The following is a 17,602-nucleotide window of genomic DNA, read 5'->3' as shown; positions in this document are numbered from 1 at the left end:
CACTTTCTCTCAGAAGAAATCGCAGATTTTTTTAGATCATTAGTGACTCTAAATCAATCGGACTGAGAGAATGGAGAGACTAAACCGATCGGATTCAGATCTAAACCAGTCCCTCATTGTCTTTGATAGCCGAATGAAGAGTATGGTTAACTCGTTCTTGTTCGAATGAACTTCAAAGGGGTTTGTCGATTCGAAGTTTTATGACTCTTCATCACAATGATTTTTGGGTCTGAAATCGAACAGCTCTAACAGATTCGTCTGTTGTAGACGATGGGGTTAGGAAGAAAACGATTTGAGAAGATGATGTGGGTAAAAAAAATCGATTTTTTTCGTTGATTTTGCTGGTTTCAAATGGTTGGACAGAGAGACCACATCGGCCTCTATATTAACCAGCGTTTTCTCTTCTTGGAGAAGACGATGTGCGCATAGGAAGAATTAGATTTTATTCAACGCACACCAACACACCTCCTCATGTATTGGTGGTGTGAACGGGAAAAAAAACAGAAATTTTTTATGGCACACCACACGTACCAGCACTCTTTTATTGGTAAGTTAGTGTGCAAATTGAAAAACGCCACGTTATTTACGATACACCAAGCCCTTCAGCACGCTTTGCCTTCAACAGAAAAAAAGAAAAAAAAAATTGATATTTTTTCTTGATGTCAATGGACAGCATGCTAGAAAATAAATTTAAAAAAAAAAAAAAAAACAAAGTGTTGTCGAAGGGTGCAACGCCTAACCATTAAAAAAAACACTATTTTTTTGCTCTTTTTTTTTTTTTTTTTTTTTTTTTTTTTTTTTTTTTTTTTTTTTTTAAGTAAAATGGTCAAATATCAAATCAAACACACACCTAAAATTTGAATCGAAATATAATTACGTGCGTAAAAAAATCATGGTCCGAAAACCATTATCTCATCCTCAATAAGATTATTCCTTTGAAATCTCGCATTATTTAGGGTCATTCCGAATGACTTCGATTGAACCATAAAAAAATGATATACCGGATTAGGATATTCAAGATTGAATCATGTGATCTATGATTAAGCCAAAAGAATAACAAAAAAATATATAAAAAACATAAATAAATAAAATACAATAAACAAATAATCAACTAAATCAAATAAAAAGGTCCTATTAGCGACGTATCCCATACTTGGGGCTTTTCAAGTTTGATCCTCGAAGGTCCCCAGCAGAGTCGCCACTGAAAGCGCCCTCGATCCGCGGGGTGCGCGGATCCGCTTTTGACCCTTGAGGTTTGGGAGTCGCCACCTAGTTATTGTGGTCTAGGAACCATAAATGACTCTACAATGGATAAAAAAGAACTAATCTACATAGAAATCTGAATCCGGGGATCATGTTACGGGGTTGGAAGGTGTTAGGCACCAACCCCGCCCGGCCAATGCCGGTCTCTACTTATCCCAAATAGATTTACATCGCTAATGATAAACTAGATTTAAAAAAAAATAATAAAAATTACCTTTGATCTACAAAGTGCTATTCCCTCAGATCTGAAAATAAACAGTTCCTTGTACCGTACTCCTTGCTTCGTTTTGTCTCCGGATCTGATTCCTGATCTCCGAGGCAAAGTGTCTCTTACTTGGATCTGGATGCTTTGAATTTGTGGTGGATTTTTGGGGTGTTTTTGAGAGGTTTTTGGGTGTTTTTTAGGCTAAAATAGGAGTAGGGGTGTTAGGGAAGGAGTTGGGGCTCCAAAATTAGGGTTTTGGAGGGGTTGTGGGGGCTTCTTCACCTATTTTTCCTAGGGTTTTTTCTTTGATACCAAAATAGGGTGTGGAGGCTCCTATTTATAAAGTTTTTAGAAGCATTAGGGTTTCTTTTAGGGTTTCAATTAGGGTTTTGACTTAGTCTTTAGGGTTTTAGGGTTTTGACTTTAGTCTTATGAGATTGACTTGATTAGGGTTTTGATTTAGGGTTTTGACCTTGGTCTTATGAGATTGACTTGATTAGATTAGGGTTTTGACCTTAGTCTTATGAGATTGACTTGATTAATTTAGATTAGGGTTTTGATTTAGGGTTTTGACCTTAGTCTTATGAGATTGACTCGATTAGTACATTGACTTCAGTCTTGCTTGATTGACTTTAATTTTGACTTCAGTCTCACTTGATTGACTTTAATACCTTGACTTCAGTCTTGCTTGATTTACTTTTAATTTTTGGAGAACCCCCTTCTATTATATCTTTAATTCTTTGGACCTCCAAATGGAGGGGTCCTTAAAGAAATATCCCACGAACCCTCAACAATTTTGCCTGAGAGTCCAATTAATCGATTTTTTAGGTTCAACTTTTTAAATTAATTTCATTAATGTTTCACTTTAATTATTTAATATTTTATTTATTAATTTCGAATTTTTTAATTATGAAAATTGTGAAATTATCGTTTGCCCTCGGAGAGGATTTTTTACGTTTTAAGTCGTTTTTCAATGTTCCAGAATGTTTTGGAATCAGTTTTTCGTAAGGAATTCAATGGGAATGTTGGTTTTGTCATTTATGAAGTTTTTTGTATGAAATGATCGTGAACTTTATGAGGGGTATTTTCGTAATTTTGTCAAATTTTGTGAAAATTGGCGAAGTGGTTTACTTGGTTTCGATTTGTTGTTTTATGTGTTTGAACGGATTTTCTTAAGCGTAATGTAGGCTCTAAGGTTGTTTTGAAGTTAGGGGTATTTTGGTAATTTAATCATTTTTAGTGATTTTTATTGTGAAGCTTCTTTTTGGTTTGCAAGATGATGATTTCTATGTTTCTGAGGTCGTATTTTCCTAGCGTAGCGTGGTTTCTAAGTTTTGTCAGTTCGAGATACCTCATCCAGATTTCTGAAACATATCTGGTAACAAAATAAAGCATTGGAATAGACATCCATCATTGGGAACCTTTGCGATCGGGTTGACGACTTGATTAATCAGGCGGATGCAAAAATGGGGTGTCTACAGGTATTGTGGGAGAAATTCTCAAATATGGACACGTGGCTCGAGCAAAGCCCGGAAGTAAGGATTTGAAGCTCGGATAGACTCCTATATGGGCCCAGTTGATTAAACTTCTCAGATGCGTAGATGTTCAACTTGAACTAGTACCACCAATCCATTAAGTAGCACGGATGACATGCTCGGTGGATATCAGGCGTCAGTATAGGTCAACATGACGAATCTAACAGATGTGCCATTGACTGACAGCTCTGATAATCCATACTGTGTCAGATCAGCTCTGATTATGCCAGGGTTGACAGAGCAGTTGCAACTATCCCTGCAGCTGATGTGTTAGAGAGTGAGCTAACTGCCCTTAGTAAGCTACTTGCCATGGGTTATTTCAAAGGATGGCACAGAAAACGATCAAGTTCACTGCTTATAAAAAGAAGAGGACTATGGGTAAAAGAGGTTCGAATTCTTCTTCTCTCTAAAACTAAACAAACATTGATCAATTTATCTAACTTGATCGTCGGAGTGGGCTAATTTGCAGGTCCGCCCGAGCTAGGAGAGAGGAAAAGTGTAGAGCGAAATCTTGCATCTACAATGGGTTTACAAGATCAAACTTAAAACAAATGGTTCAATTAAGCATTTTAAAGCTCGCCTTGTTGCTAAAGGATATACGCAAGTGCAAGGTATTGATTTTGATGAGACTTTTAGTCCTGTTATAAAACCCATTACCATTCATTTGGTTTTATCTGTTGCTATTGTGAATAAGTGGGTTATTAGGCAACTTGATGTGAAAAATGCATTCTTGCATGGGTTTCTCAAATAAATAGTATACATGGAACAGCCCCCTAAGATTCACACATCCGGATTACCCTAATCATGTTTGCCATCTACAACGGGCTATATATGGTCTCAAACAGGCACCTTGAGCCTGGTTCGACCATCTCTATCTTTTTTTTATTGAGGTTTGATTTTTATTGCAGTAAAGCTGATTCTTCACTATTTGTGTTGATTATCCATATGGGTTAATTCTTATGCTTATTTATGTGGATGACATCTTGATTACAGGTTCTAACCCGAACATGATATAATGTTTGATTTATCGACTAGATTCTGAGTTTTCTCTCAATGGTTTGGGTGATTTACATTATTTTCTTGGCATTGAAGCTATTCGATCATCAAATGGTCTATTCTTGTCTCAAGCTAAATATGCCTTTGAAATTTTGGATCAAGCTTCTATGCTAGATTGTAAGCCCGTTTCTACCCCTTTTCCTCAAAAACATCACCTTCATCTTGAGACAGATTCCTCATCCTTAATCGACTGTAATTTTTATCGTAGTATTGTTGGAGCTCTACAATATTTAACAATGACTCGGCCAAATTTGTCATTCGTTGTGAATTTAGTATGTCAATACATGCATTCTCCTTCCATTATTCATCTTCAAGTAGTGAAACGAATTCTTCAATATGTAAACAACTTAGTTGATCGTGGTCTCTGTCTTGCTACTCAAAGCACCTTTAATTTATATGCTTTTCTAATGCTGATTGGGTTGGATGCCCTGATAAAATAATGGGATATTGTGTTTTTCTTGGTGCAAATTTTATTTCTTGGAGATCTAAAAAGCAACCTACAGTGGCTCACTCTAGTGCTGAAGCCGAATATCAATCTATGGTCATAGCTACCACAGAGTTGACATGGATTAGTTTTCTTCTTTGAGATATGGGTATTGCTCCTCCCCATGCGTATTAGTGCTTTATATCTTACTACTAATCTAGTTTTTCATGCTCGCACTAAGTATATCGAATTGGATTATCATTTTGTTCGTGAGAAAGTTGCTCAAGGGTCTCTTATCACCAAGTTTGTTCCTACTACTCTACAACTTGCCAATGTTTTCAAGAAGTCTTTATCGAAGGATATATTTCTTGATTTACTTGTCAAGCTTGGTGTTCATTCTATCACCCGACTTCACTTGAGGGGGAGTGATAAGAAGGATGAATTTACAACAAAGAGGGTAATCTTATAAAGATAAATTTAATATTTAAATTAATTTGGTTTCAATCATGTTTCTTTAGATTGCTTTGTTTAGTTGGCATTCTTTAGTTTGGCTAGATGGTATAAACAGGTTAGATGGCATTCTTTAGTTTGGTTCCCAAATAACATAAACAGGCACAGTACAACTACATGGCTAAGTCTTAGTAAAGGGTTGAAGACTCAAGACAAGCTAAAAGCTATGGGCCTAATTCAACTATCTAGATGTTGCTTCTGTAGGAATACTAATGAGAATGAAGATCACCTATTCCTTGGATGTGACATTGCCTTCAAGCTGTGGCAGAAACTCTTGAGAAGATCCAACCTTCATAGCTCAAACAGGGAATGGAAGAGGGAGGTGGAATGGGTGTGCAACAATGCTAGAGGGAATTCTCTAAGCTCTCTGGTAAAGAAACTTGCATTCAACGCCTTCGTCCACCACCTATGTTGGAGAGATGCAGACGGTTATTTCAAAATTGCCACCTTCCTTTAGATCTATTGGAAAGCAGGATAATTTGCGATGTCCACCTCAAAGCTCATAACTTGGAGGGTTGTACTGTAGACTCACCTTCCACTAGAGCCTTCATGAACTCCTGGGAGCTCAACCCCAAATTTACTCTGAGTAGCCCAATGAAATGCTCGTGGGCTAAGCCATTAGAAGGAAATGTTTCAATATGGATGGCTTTTTCAGAGGTAATAATGGGGGAGAGGAGCAATCATCAGAAACAGCAATGGAGACATAGTGGTGGCCCTTGTCGTTAACACCAGAGGGAAATCGATCATTAACCATGAGTTACAAGCTATTCAAAAAGGACTGAATATGGCATTGAGCCTTAACATAAGACACATCACTGTTAGAGCAAACTCAAAAGTGGCAGTTAACACCATCAATGGGGAAAACATAGTGCCGTGGACAGAAGAAAGAACTCTCAAGGCTATTAAAACAGTAGTGCAACAATTCGACACCATAAATTTCTCTTTCTACTACAAGGAAAGCAACCAAGCTGCAGATTTTTTGGCCTCCTACCTCACCTCTCCTGGCAACTTGATGTTAGATCCATTAGACCTTCCTAGGGAACTTAAAAACTTATATGTAAGGATGCCAATAGGCATGTGTATGTAAGAATGTAGTTTGTTTCCTTCTGGTTGGGGGTTTGCCTAACCCCCTCTTAACCTCAAAAAAAAAAAAAAAATATTGAGATAAGTTTGTATCAATACAGGCATTATGTTTTGGACTTAAATTTTCTACATACTCTGTTTCTTTTGATTAATAAGTAACTTCTATCAACTCCATCACTCAAAATTCTCATATAGTCCAACAACACTTGAGTACTTAAGAGAATCTTTGCTATGCATTTACGACACTTTGCTAAGACTCTCTTACCTATCTAAGATTATCCACCAAGACTTGTTTAAAAAAAAAAAAAAAAAAATCTAAAAAGATGATGAGAAAAAAAAGACATACAAAGAGAAGGTGAAAATTTTGATATAATAGTTTATGGCTTGATAATAGATATGATAAGCAATCGTTTAATGATAAAATCATGAGTTGTGAGAACAAAAATAAAATTATATTACCAAGTGAGATTGTAATAGAAAGAAAATTATTATAAAATAAAAATGAAGACTTGTGTTTTTTTTAATAATGTTTTTTACACAATTCTTTTATTTGATTAATTTGAGAAAAAAATAGAAAAAAATTTGGTAAAAATGTCATGAAAGTTTTCAAGAAGTTGAATTCCATAAAATTGTTATCTTAAAAAAAAAAATCTAAAAAACATCTAACCCATATAAGACAAAGGATTATCAACTAGATTGGTCAAATGGACGCTTTAGTGGCACCTTCATTTTTTTTTTGTCTCAGTGCACCACCCGAAAATCTCTAAATTCTCCTATGCCAACCTATTATTTGAGTTCTTATGTGCATTCTTCCGTTATTCTCCATAATCAAACCTTGTTCATTGTTATTCTTCTTCCACTCTCATTCCTTTTTCCTAAACCAAAACCTAAATCAATTACAATCCCACTCTCACACCTTCTTCTTCCTCTTATTATGTCCCATGTTTTTTCTTGACTGTAAAATGAACTAATTAAAGTAGGTACAATAAGTAAGACTATGAAAGTCACTCATTTGGTAAAAGTTAGCACCTCATTTCCTATAGGATCGTATGAAATATATATGAACTTACTTTGTAGGTTCCCATTGATTTGTGCTTATAATGTTTAGTAGCTTCCTATCGAACAAATAGTTTAACCCAAAATTTGAATTATATTTCTATGTGATAGGATCCCACCAAGTCACTTCGATTCACTTCGGTAACTTCCTACTGATCATAAAGTTCAAGCAAAATAAAAATTTGGGTGTGGAAGATTTTTTGTTAAGGTTAATTTAGTCATTTCACTATTTTTTTAAATAAAAATTTGACTTCTTAAGGTGAATGCAATGAGAACCTCTTATATATATATGTGGGTAGCGTTCTTTTGACAAAATCCTAACCAACATTTTAGATAAAGTTTTGTCTTATATAGCTAAATTTTTTTGGAATGGAATGATTTTTTGTTAGAATGATCTCTATAATCAGAAGATCATCCTCAGAAAAAATCAGCCAATTCTGAAACTTCTAATCCCATGAAAAGTGGTTACAAACCAACGGTAAAAATTGACGATTCACGATTCTTCATCTTATAAACTAGGGTTAGAAATTTTAGAATTTGATGATTTTTTGAGAGGATGATTTTCTCATTATAGAGATCATCCTCACAAAAATTCAGCCCATTTTGAAAATTTTAGCCCATATAAGATAAAATGCTTTGTTTATAATGTTGTCTAGGATTTTATCAAAAGAGCACCACCCTATCTATCTATATATATATATATATATATATATTATTGGGGACATTCTATTGGCATCCACCCTTTATGCTCAATGTACCCACTTACTCTTAGTACCACCCCAAAATTTTGAAACTCCCTTTGCTCCTACCTTTTTTAGTTACTCTTTGCACTCACTAATTATTTTTCATCAAGAAATCCAACTTCTTTCGATATATTTTTTTCCTTCATCATCATCTTCTTTGCATTACAAAGATTTCAATGAGAATTTCATGGTATAAGAAGCAATAACCTTAGACAAACACACTAAGTTAGAAATAACCATTGAAACCTTAATTCTTCATCCAAATAATTGTTAAACAATATCAACAACAAATGAAGCTTCGTTTAGTAAATCAACACTAAACTATACTACAAGAATTTGGTAGGTTTCTATCAAATCATACTCAATAGATTTTTATCAAGTTCATTCAAATAGATTGGTAGCATCCTCCTAAGTCATAAGAGATTTTTTTCGGTACCTCCCTATCAAACAAAAGGTCAAGGCTTTTTAAGTAGGTGTAAAGAAATTTTTGTTAGGGTCAGTTTGCCCATTACATCTTACTTTTAATTGGGTCTTGAAGGTGATAGTGAGTTAAAAAGGGTGGATGCCTCTTATCATGACGTTGAGTACCACGTGCACCGCACGTGCCCGTCTTCTGAAGGACACTTACGCACGAAGTCCCTAGAAGTCCTTACTGGTCTAAATTCGTACTCTTCTGAAATATTCCGCCAGACAGCGAAAGGGCGAAATCTCTCATCAACATAAGGTTAGAGTTGGAGCTAGGGTTTCGACATTTTTACTGATTAATCTCACAATCGAAGTACTTTACATCTGAATCTTACATCTAACACCATGGGAATTTGGGATTCCTTTCTAAATTGGCTCCGAAGGTAAATCTATCTCTTCATTTCATCATCATTTTGATCCTTTTTTTCTTTAATTTCGATTTTAGATTTCAGTTTAAAATGTACATAATCTGTATTTCGATTTAGTATTTGAATCCTTAGTTGAGAATTTGTAAATACTTCAGAATTTTTTTTTATACAGCCGAAGAATCCATTTGACACAGATAGGTCTTGAATAAAACTGTACTTTAAATTATTTGGGTTTACATAATCTGTATTTTGATTTAGTATTTGAATCCTTAGTAGAGAATTTGTAAATAATTCAGAAATTTTTTTATACAGCTGAAGAATCCATTTGACACAGATAAGTCTTGAATGAAACTGTACTATAAATTATTTTGGTTCGCCTATAATAGAATTGGAATCCTGGGTTTAATTCCAGTTCTAGCTTATTCACTCAAATAACCAAAAAAGAAGAAAAACAAAGTGATAGTTGATAGGTTCCCCTGTTTTGGACCATAATGGAATGGTGAAACTCTCTATTGCTATAATACCACCGGGCACCAATTCTTGGGTTATAATTTAGACTGTTTGGTGGATTTGGTTTAGATTTTTGAAATAATCGGTGTTATGTGCCTAATTGTAGGGATGGGAGTAGAGTAGTTTTGAGTACATATGATGTATAGAATATATTCCTAATAAGTGGTAGAATAGTTAAAATATGTTGGGTGCCTGGGATCATTATCTGTATTGTGGGAGAAGTTGAGCTGTGGATTATGGGATAGTGGGTAGTTTGGAGAAGTAAGTAGTTAGGGTAGTTTTCTCTTGTATTTAAATTCATTGTGAGATTAATGAAGATATGTAGAGAATTATTATTATTAAAAGTCCTTTGGGATTTGGAGATTCACCATCTCGAATTGGTGGCTTAGGAGGTTCGATCTCCTTCGAATGAGATCAATCTCAATCTTTTTCTTCTATTTTATTATTTTTTGTGATCCGATCTAAGTAGGTACGTAACATTGGTATCAAAGCGGCAATCCTCACATGAAAATTAAGTCGATGGATGATGAATTCAAGGAGTTTTGCGAGTTTATGCGTGGTGGTTTAAGGAAATATTGTCTCATAATTGAAGAATTTCTAAAAAAAAATGAAGAAATTATTCGAAGAGGGCAAACTATATTTATTGGAATCACCCTATAAATGAGAGTTTAGATGTATCGAAGATCAACCTCCACAATCATTTTTCCAAAAATGTGAGATAAATGTCAATGACAACTTCATCAAGTATGCTAAATACAAAGAACATTAAAGATCTAATAAAAAAGACAAAGGCGAAGTTAATATTATTGAAAAATATTCAAAAATTGACTTTATCCTCCCTATCAAATTCAAAGTATATATCATCAAGCCATTAATTATTTTCAAGAAGTGTCAAGACAACGACATTCAAAATGATTATCTCGAGGACATCATTGATTCCAATAGACAAATAGTTTGGGAGTTATGTGTTAAGATGAATGTAATTGATTCCAATATCAATTGGGATCCAGGAGGTTTCGACCTTGAGGATAAGGTCGTTTTCAAGGAAGATGGAATGTTATGTGCCTAATTGTAGGGATGGGAGTAGAGTAGTTTTGAGTACATATGATGTATAGAATATATTCCTAATAAGTGGTAGAATAGTTAAAATATGTTGGGTGCCTGAGATCATAATCTGTATTGTGGGAGAAGTTGAGTTGTGGGTTATGGGATAGTGGGTAGTTTGGAGAAGTAGGTAGTTAGGGTAGTTTTCTCTTGTATTTAAATTCATTGTGAGATTAATGAAGATATGCAGACAATTATTATTATTAAAAGTCCTTTGGGATTTGGAGATACACCATCTCGAATTGGTGGCTTCGGAGGTCCGATCTTCCTCGAACGAGATCAATCTCAATCTTTTTCTTCTTTTTTATTATTTTTTGTGATCCGATCTAAGTAGGTACGTAAGAATCTGAAGATTTTATTACCATTTTCTAGGATTTTTTTGGTTGGATAAGACTCAAGTTTTATACAATAAATTTTGAAATGACATAACTAAGGCTTATCCTCATATTGAACCAAATGTTAGTTATAAGAATGGGGTTATGTGATGATGGTTCTTGTTAGGGATTGTTTTTTTTAAAGGGGGGTAGGTAGAGCATTTTAAGGTAATCTCATATATGTATTTCTTTTGTACCATGTATCCTTTTGGGCTTTTTTCTTTGATTTGTTTTCACTTTACGTTGTTAAGGTATATGTCATGGGTGTTTCTTTTTGTAAGACATATATATAAAAAAAAATTTAAATATAAAATCGATCTCTGGGCTTAGGGGTCGGCATATCTTGGAAGGAGTTCTTATTGAAGTTGTGTGTATTGATTCCAGAGTCCTTTATGTGATTTTAGATATTTTTTTTTTAATTAAATAGATATACTAAAGTTATATGACTATGCCAACTGTAGTTTATTGTATTATCTTATTGGGAGGAAATAGTTTTGGGTTGATATGGTGAAGATGGGCTCATAAGTGCATCTTCTTAGTTTTTCCCCCCATGTGTAAGGGGCCAATTTTTTGGAAGCTCTAGGAGTTGTTGCAAGGGGATCCTTTGTTTGTTTCCTTCTCATATTGGCAGTAGAATCTTTGGTAAATTTTTTGAGCGAAAGGAATCAGGTTTGTTTGAAGGATTTTGTGTTGTGGATGTTAGCTTAATATCCCTCATATTTAGTTGTTTTTGGCAATACATCGTTTCTATTGGGTGCTTCTTATTTCCATCTAAGATTTTTGAGAAGTGTATTTTTGTTATTTTGAGACAATTTTTGGGCTTATATAAATCTTACTAAGATCTAGGTTTTCGGAGCTGCTTATGGGGTGGATGCAAGGTGCTAGCTGCTAACCTGTTACTTGCTTTCTTCTTATCTTGGTATTCCCTTTTGGGTGAGTTATCTATCCAACGCAATTTGGGAGTTGATTATTTAAGAAGATTAAAGGGAGGCTTGCTTCTTGGAAGTTATGTTACTTGTCTAAAGGGGGGAATTTATTATTTGTCTAGCCATTTTATCCACCTTTTCCTTTTTCCAAGTTAATATCTATTGCCAAAAAACTAGAGAGAATGATTATGGATTGTGGAATAGTCAGGATGACACTTTTGGATACCATCTTGTTTGGGGGATAAGAAATCTCGAAGTCATAAACTCATCCCTTTTGGGGGAAATTTCTTAAGAGGTTCAGGAGGAACCTAGTAGCCTTTGGAGGAGTACAACTAAGTCTAAGTAAGGGTTCGATGAGATAGCAATGGAGTGGCATTTCCTATGAGTGCAATGTTGTTAGATGCAGAGGCGTGAGACGAGGCACTTGGTTGGCAAGCACCTCAAGGCTTAAGCTTTGAGGCATAGGCTAAGCCTCACATGCATGGAATATCTGAATTATTAATATAACATGGATATATAATTGACAGAAAAATTATGGTAACTACCACATATTTCCCAATCTCAAGTTTCAAATCCATATAATCATATTTTTTTGATTGATAATCCATATAATTATATAATCATAAAAATCCATATAATCATATTGCAAGTTCTAATCCCCTATATTTATATTACTATTTTATATTTTTTGCAGTAAAAGAACATTTAATATCTGAATAATTGATTTTTTTATATATAGTAAATAACTGATTTTTTTATTGCAAAAGGATAACTAAATGTTGTTTTTCAATAACTTGCTCTACATAATACTAAATGTTATAAAAGTTTATTTATGAATCTTATCGATCAATAGTTTTCTTTGCATACATTAATGTTGTATATTTAAATTTGTTTTTAAATTCACCATTTATGTTGTACACCAATGAAAACTAAAAAAGTACAAGAAGCTTGCACAATAAGAAGATAAAGAGAGAAAACGTAAAATATGCAGTTTCAAAAAACCAGAAAAAATTGGAAAATTAGAACATTACCGTGTTAAGAGCAGGTCTTGAACAAAAGTTATGTGGCTCATTCACGCCTCACACACAGTGTATGCCTTTTGGCGCCTCTTGGTATGGTATGTATACCTTAACTGTTTTTATGTTTCTTCTTTGGCCCATAACACTTTTAGTGAGCCTTGTCTTGAGGCATGCTTTGTGGCATAAGCCACCTTTAATAACACTGGTTAGGACGGGCATCTCTAATATTTATTTCGATCTCAACAAAATTATTTGTCTCAAAGTGGGTTTGGGCACTATGGTTAGGTTGTAGGAAGACATTTGGAATGTGAGGTTACACTCAAGAAGGTGCTTCCAACTATTTTCTGTCTTTTCTAATAAGAAAGGTTCTTCAGTTTAGTATTGCTTGATGGAAAAAAACTTCTTATCTCTTGATTTTGACCTTTATCCATTGAACCTTGCTTTTGAAAGAAGAAAGTTGTTGTAAATACTAATTAATGCGTTTCTTACTCGGTTTGAATACTACCAAATGGAAGCTTCAGGGGGGTTTTCTTTAATGGATGAGTATCTTCAAATCCTTACAACCAAATTTTGCAAAAACTATAAGTAAAAATATATGTCTGCATCTGCAAATTTCTGACAATGAAGGTAGTTTACACTTTCCCTTGAGTGGCGCTAGTTGCTGTCCATCAACTTATGTCAGTTACTACGTGGAAACACATGAAAGAGGCACCACAAGTAAAATGCATACAAATCGATAAAGCTAGAGATTTGCATAACAGACTTCTGGATTTTCATTAGATAGATATGACAATGAAGTGATATACTGCAGAACCCTATCATATTTCCTCTTGTCGAGTTGTCGTAGCCTTTATGACAATGAAGAAGTTAGGATTCAGAGTTATTTGCACGGGCTTCAGCCTGATATCTAGTTTGACCTATTTCCTTGGAGATAAGAACCATGGAGTCGTCATTTCGATATGGTCAAGATTCAAAACATAACATGAATTATTTGCAAGAAAGATGTGGAAATAAATCTCCCACTATTCGATAGGGAAGAATTTTGACTGATCTCGGTATACTAAATTGATTACTTGCTTCAGTTGTGGCATATATCTAAAGGGGGAAAGCTTTGCCCTAAATCCCTTTCGAACTGTGCAATTGAGATGAATTGAATTGAAAGGAGTATTAATGGTTGTCACTAACTTAGGACCATGAAAGTAATTGTGGTTGACCATTTATGACCTTTCTACTTGTGATCGGATTGGTTTTTCTTACAAAGATTTTGTACGTTCAAACATCCATGCAATTATAGACAGGGGAAGCACCTAGAACATTTTGATACTATGTGCCAATCCATTACGATCAATGGAGTATGTGTTTTTCCACAAAAGAGAGATCAAATATATCATGTCTCCTAAGGGTTGCCCACTTAGTTTGTTGGAAGATTTACTCATCAAAAAAAAAAAGTTCATTGGAAGATAGAGGAAAAAAGTTGAAGGATTGTTTTGGGCTAATTGCTTTTATATTTGAATGGTGGGTGTATTTTTTTATTTTTTTTTAAAGAATTTAGTTTGGTTAAAGTTGGGATGATTTGATTAGAAAGTTAATTATTTTGAGTTTTGAGTATGATTATAAGTAGTCTCTCGAGCCTCTATAAATAGATTTATGTAGGGTTGATGGTCCCCCTCCAAAATCCATAAATGAAATAACATAAAAAAGCATTCACAATATTAGATTGGATGATTGAACTACGTTGAGTTTCATTGAAAGGAAGTCACAAATGTTAGGTCTGTGTCAAGATGGCAAATTGATGCGGGGATTTATTTTATTTTTATTTTTTTATATTTTTTGGAGACTCAAGAGAAGAAAAAATATCTTTATTTTTTTTATGGGATCTTGTTCCATCAAACCACTTGGTTTGGAATTCCATGCTTTATTAACACTAGGTTTCGAGGCACTTGGAATACCTGGTTCATTGCTTGATGTAATGATCAGCTCTAAATTAATTTTCTTTGCTGAAGACATCCCTGCCGTAGAAGATCAAACTTGCTCTGATACCAATTTATGCAAAGGGGATTTTGTGGATATGGAAAATCGATTATGAAGTGTGATTCAAAGATCATTACAAACACCCAAAGCAAGAAAAAACAAATATTTGTGGAGTTTCAAAATAGAGTAGTTACCTTGGTTCTAGAGTCTCTTTAGTGTTTTGTCAAGTGAAAAACAAGAAAAAAATGCCTGTAACTAGGGTGGGGTGGTTTGTGTAGTAAAAGAAGCTTAGAAAACATATTTTTTGTTTCTTCATTAGAGAAATACTAGATTAACTTGGATCCTCTAGAGGGTCAGTGAATCCCCCAATCGGTTGAGTGATTCCCGATATTAGGTGACTAAGTTGAGTGATTCCCTAACCCCTTGTCTTCTCCAGCATTTTAGAGATTTTTTGGACTTGGCCATTATTGGTTTTCTCCAGTCTCTTATGTATGTGGCTCTACCCAGAAATGGTTTTTTTCCTCATCATGAGCAAATTTTTCTCTCAATCGACGGGTAGGATTGAGGCTTAGTAAATATTTTTGAGCTTGTTAGCTAAAGCGTATGTATAAATGGCTCCTAGGCTTTGAGTTTACCTCAACCGTGGAACTACTAGAAAAATAATATGCTCTGCAGGTTTGGTTCTGTAGTATTTGTTTCTTTTAGAGAGCTGCTATTGGCACTCTAACTTTTACTTACTACACCCCAATAAAAATTTAAAATGATAAGTCAATGGCTGAGAATAAGTAAAAGTTGGGGTGCCAATAGTAACTCTCTCTTGTTTAGATATCTATTTGTTAGATTTAGGATTTTACCTGAGGCTAATTCTAATTGTAAACAACTGTTGAAGTTGTTTGAATGTGTTATAATGCTTTGTAACGTTGAGATAATAAGTTGAATCAAGCTTTTGTGGTGTTTGAATGGTGTGTTTTAATCTTTATTTCGGGTGTGATAAATAATTTAAGAAATTGGGGTGTAATTAGTAAAAGTTGGAGTGCCAATAGCAACTCTTCTTTTTATGAGTAATCAAACTCTACTGAGTTCTCAGTTTCATAATTTTTCCCACTATTCTCCTGCGTACGTCGCAGTTTGTTCTTCAAGCAGGAAATGGAGCTTTCACTAATAGGCCTCCAAAATGCAGGAAAGACATCTCTTGTTAATGCCATTGCTGTGAGTAAACAAAATCTCTGATCCTTTTTAGTGTTTGAGAGGTTCATTATATTTGACTTACCAATGACTTGTGTTTATTAGACTGGAGGCTACACTGAAGACATGATTCCAACTGTAGGTATCATTTCTCAAAATAATCTTAACTTCAATTCTTGTAGTTCAGCATTCTCTGATATTTATTTACACATTGTTGAAACTCCAAACCCAGGTGGGATTCAACATGCGGAAGGTCACAAAGGGAAATGTGACAATTAAACTTTGGGATCTTGGAGGGCAGCGGAGGTTCCGCACTATGTGGGAGCGTTACTGTCGTGGTGTTTCTGCAATTTTGTAATTCTCTCATTCTCCCAACCTTGCTTCTCGTCTTTACTATTATAATGAGAGAAGACGGAGTAGAAGTGGTTTGAAACCAATTTATGGATCCCACAAATGTCCCCACCTTTACATTTAAACTTAATGTAATCATGGTCATTTTGGTAAAAAAATCAAGAAAATTGCTGCCCATGACCCTAGAAGAGTTTTCAAAATTACAAAAATATCCTTTCTACTAAATCCTTTAATCAATGTTCTAAATTACAGATACACCCTTTTCTTACAGCTGCATTTGCACATGCCACCTTCTAGTCATATATAAGGAACTTTTCTTTCTATACCAAAGTATATCTTTTTCTAGAGACCAAAGGCATAATCCTCTGCACATTTGATATGAAAATCACTCTGTGTAGGTTGAAACAATTCGGATTCTGTAAACATGACCTAGTACTTTATTTAATAACATTCTTCCAAATTTTACTAAAAATGTATCAAGAATATTCTTCGGTTCTTTTGTTATGGTCATGATTCAAGTATAGAAGCAGTGGCTTGACCTCTCTTTTTATTTCCTTATACGAACACCTTCTGTCATTGCTTGTAGATATGTAGTTGATGCTGCCGACAGAGACAGTATTCCCATTTCTCGAAGTGAGCTGCAAGACCTTCTGATGAAACCATCTTTAAGTGAGATCCCTTTGTTGGTTCTCGGCAACAAGATTGATAAATCTGAAGCCCTTTCCAAGCAAGCATTGGTGGATCAGCTGTGAGTTCGAAGACCCTAATCATCAATCAATGTTTTTTGTTAATAAAGTTTCGTTAATTTTTTTTGTTTATTGATGTCATGTCTTTGTTGATGGGTGGAACCAGGGGCCTAGAGTCCATAACAGATAGGGAGGTCTGCTGCTACATGATCTCATGCAAGGATTCCATCAACATAGATATTGTCATCGATTGGCTTATCAAACACTCAAAAACGGCCAAGTGATCCGCTGTTTAAAGTCATAATCTGGTTTGTACTTTGCTTGCTAAGGAAGAAGTATTGAGACTAAAGTGAAGCTTCCAACGTACCGTGGTATCCGCTTTTCAAATTCTCTAGTTGTCGGATTGTGATCTGAATAAGTTTATGTGTACAGTATGGGACAACACTAAGGTAATTCTTTTGTCCATGTTTTTTATTCTAGACCAAATTTGCCAAGTCGGTGTTGAATATTGTTTCAATGTTAGTCACTTAGTTGTTTCAATGTGTATTGTAAATGAGACGTGGTTGTGCACTAAATGTCGTACTCATTGTGCTGAATTCTGATTATAGACTAAAAATGAAATTTTCAATTAAGAAGTTTCGAGTTTCGTCTGTTTTTTTCTTTCTTGCTGGGTGACTCATGAGCATGGTAGACACTGTAATTGTTTGCAGGTGGCTTAGGGCTTGTTTGGTTGCAGCAGTTAGGGAGGATTTCTCTTTCATCATAATC

General features: G+C 34.7%; 1 protein-coding gene across 1 annotated transcript; it reads left to right on the top strand.

Moving 5' to 3' along the window:
- Positions 1-8,526: 8,526 nt before the first annotated feature.
- On the top strand, positions 8,527-17,476 carry LOC147394012 (ADP-ribosylation factor-like protein 8c). The gene is made up of 6 exons (XM_086453802.1): positions 8,527-8,723; positions 15,740-15,821; positions 15,903-15,935; positions 16,030-16,151; positions 16,735-16,896; positions 17,001-17,476. Exons 1-6 carry the CDS (start codon positions 8,686-8,688, stop codon positions 17,116-17,118), a joined length of 555 nt encoding a protein of 184 aa, XP_086309928.1. The 5' UTR covers positions 8,527-8,685; the 3' UTR covers positions 17,119-17,476.
- Positions 17,477-17,602: the final 126 nt, after the last annotated feature.

This window comes from Akebia trifoliata, chromosome 9 (assembly GCF_017979445.1).
Source record: "Akebia trifoliata isolate Shusen 1 chromosome 9, ASM1797944v1, whole genome shotgun sequence".
Lineage (NCBI taxonomy): Eukaryota > Viridiplantae > Streptophyta > Magnoliopsida > Ranunculales > Lardizabalaceae > Akebia > Akebia trifoliata.
This window is presented reverse-complemented; position numbering and strand designations above follow the sequence as displayed.

Coding starts and splice junctions, on each gene's coding strand:
- LOC147394012 (XM_086453802.1), top strand. CDS start 8,686: ATGGGAATTTGGGATTCCTTTCTAAATTGGCTCCGAAG. Junction 15,822..15,902: donor CTCTTGTTAATGCCATTGCT/GTGAGTAAACAA, acceptor TGTGTTTATTAG/ACTGGAGGCTACACTGAAGA. Junction 16,152..16,734: donor CGTGGTGTTTCTGCAATTTT/GTAATTCTCTCA, acceptor CATTGCTTGTAG/ATATGTAGTTGATGCTGCCG.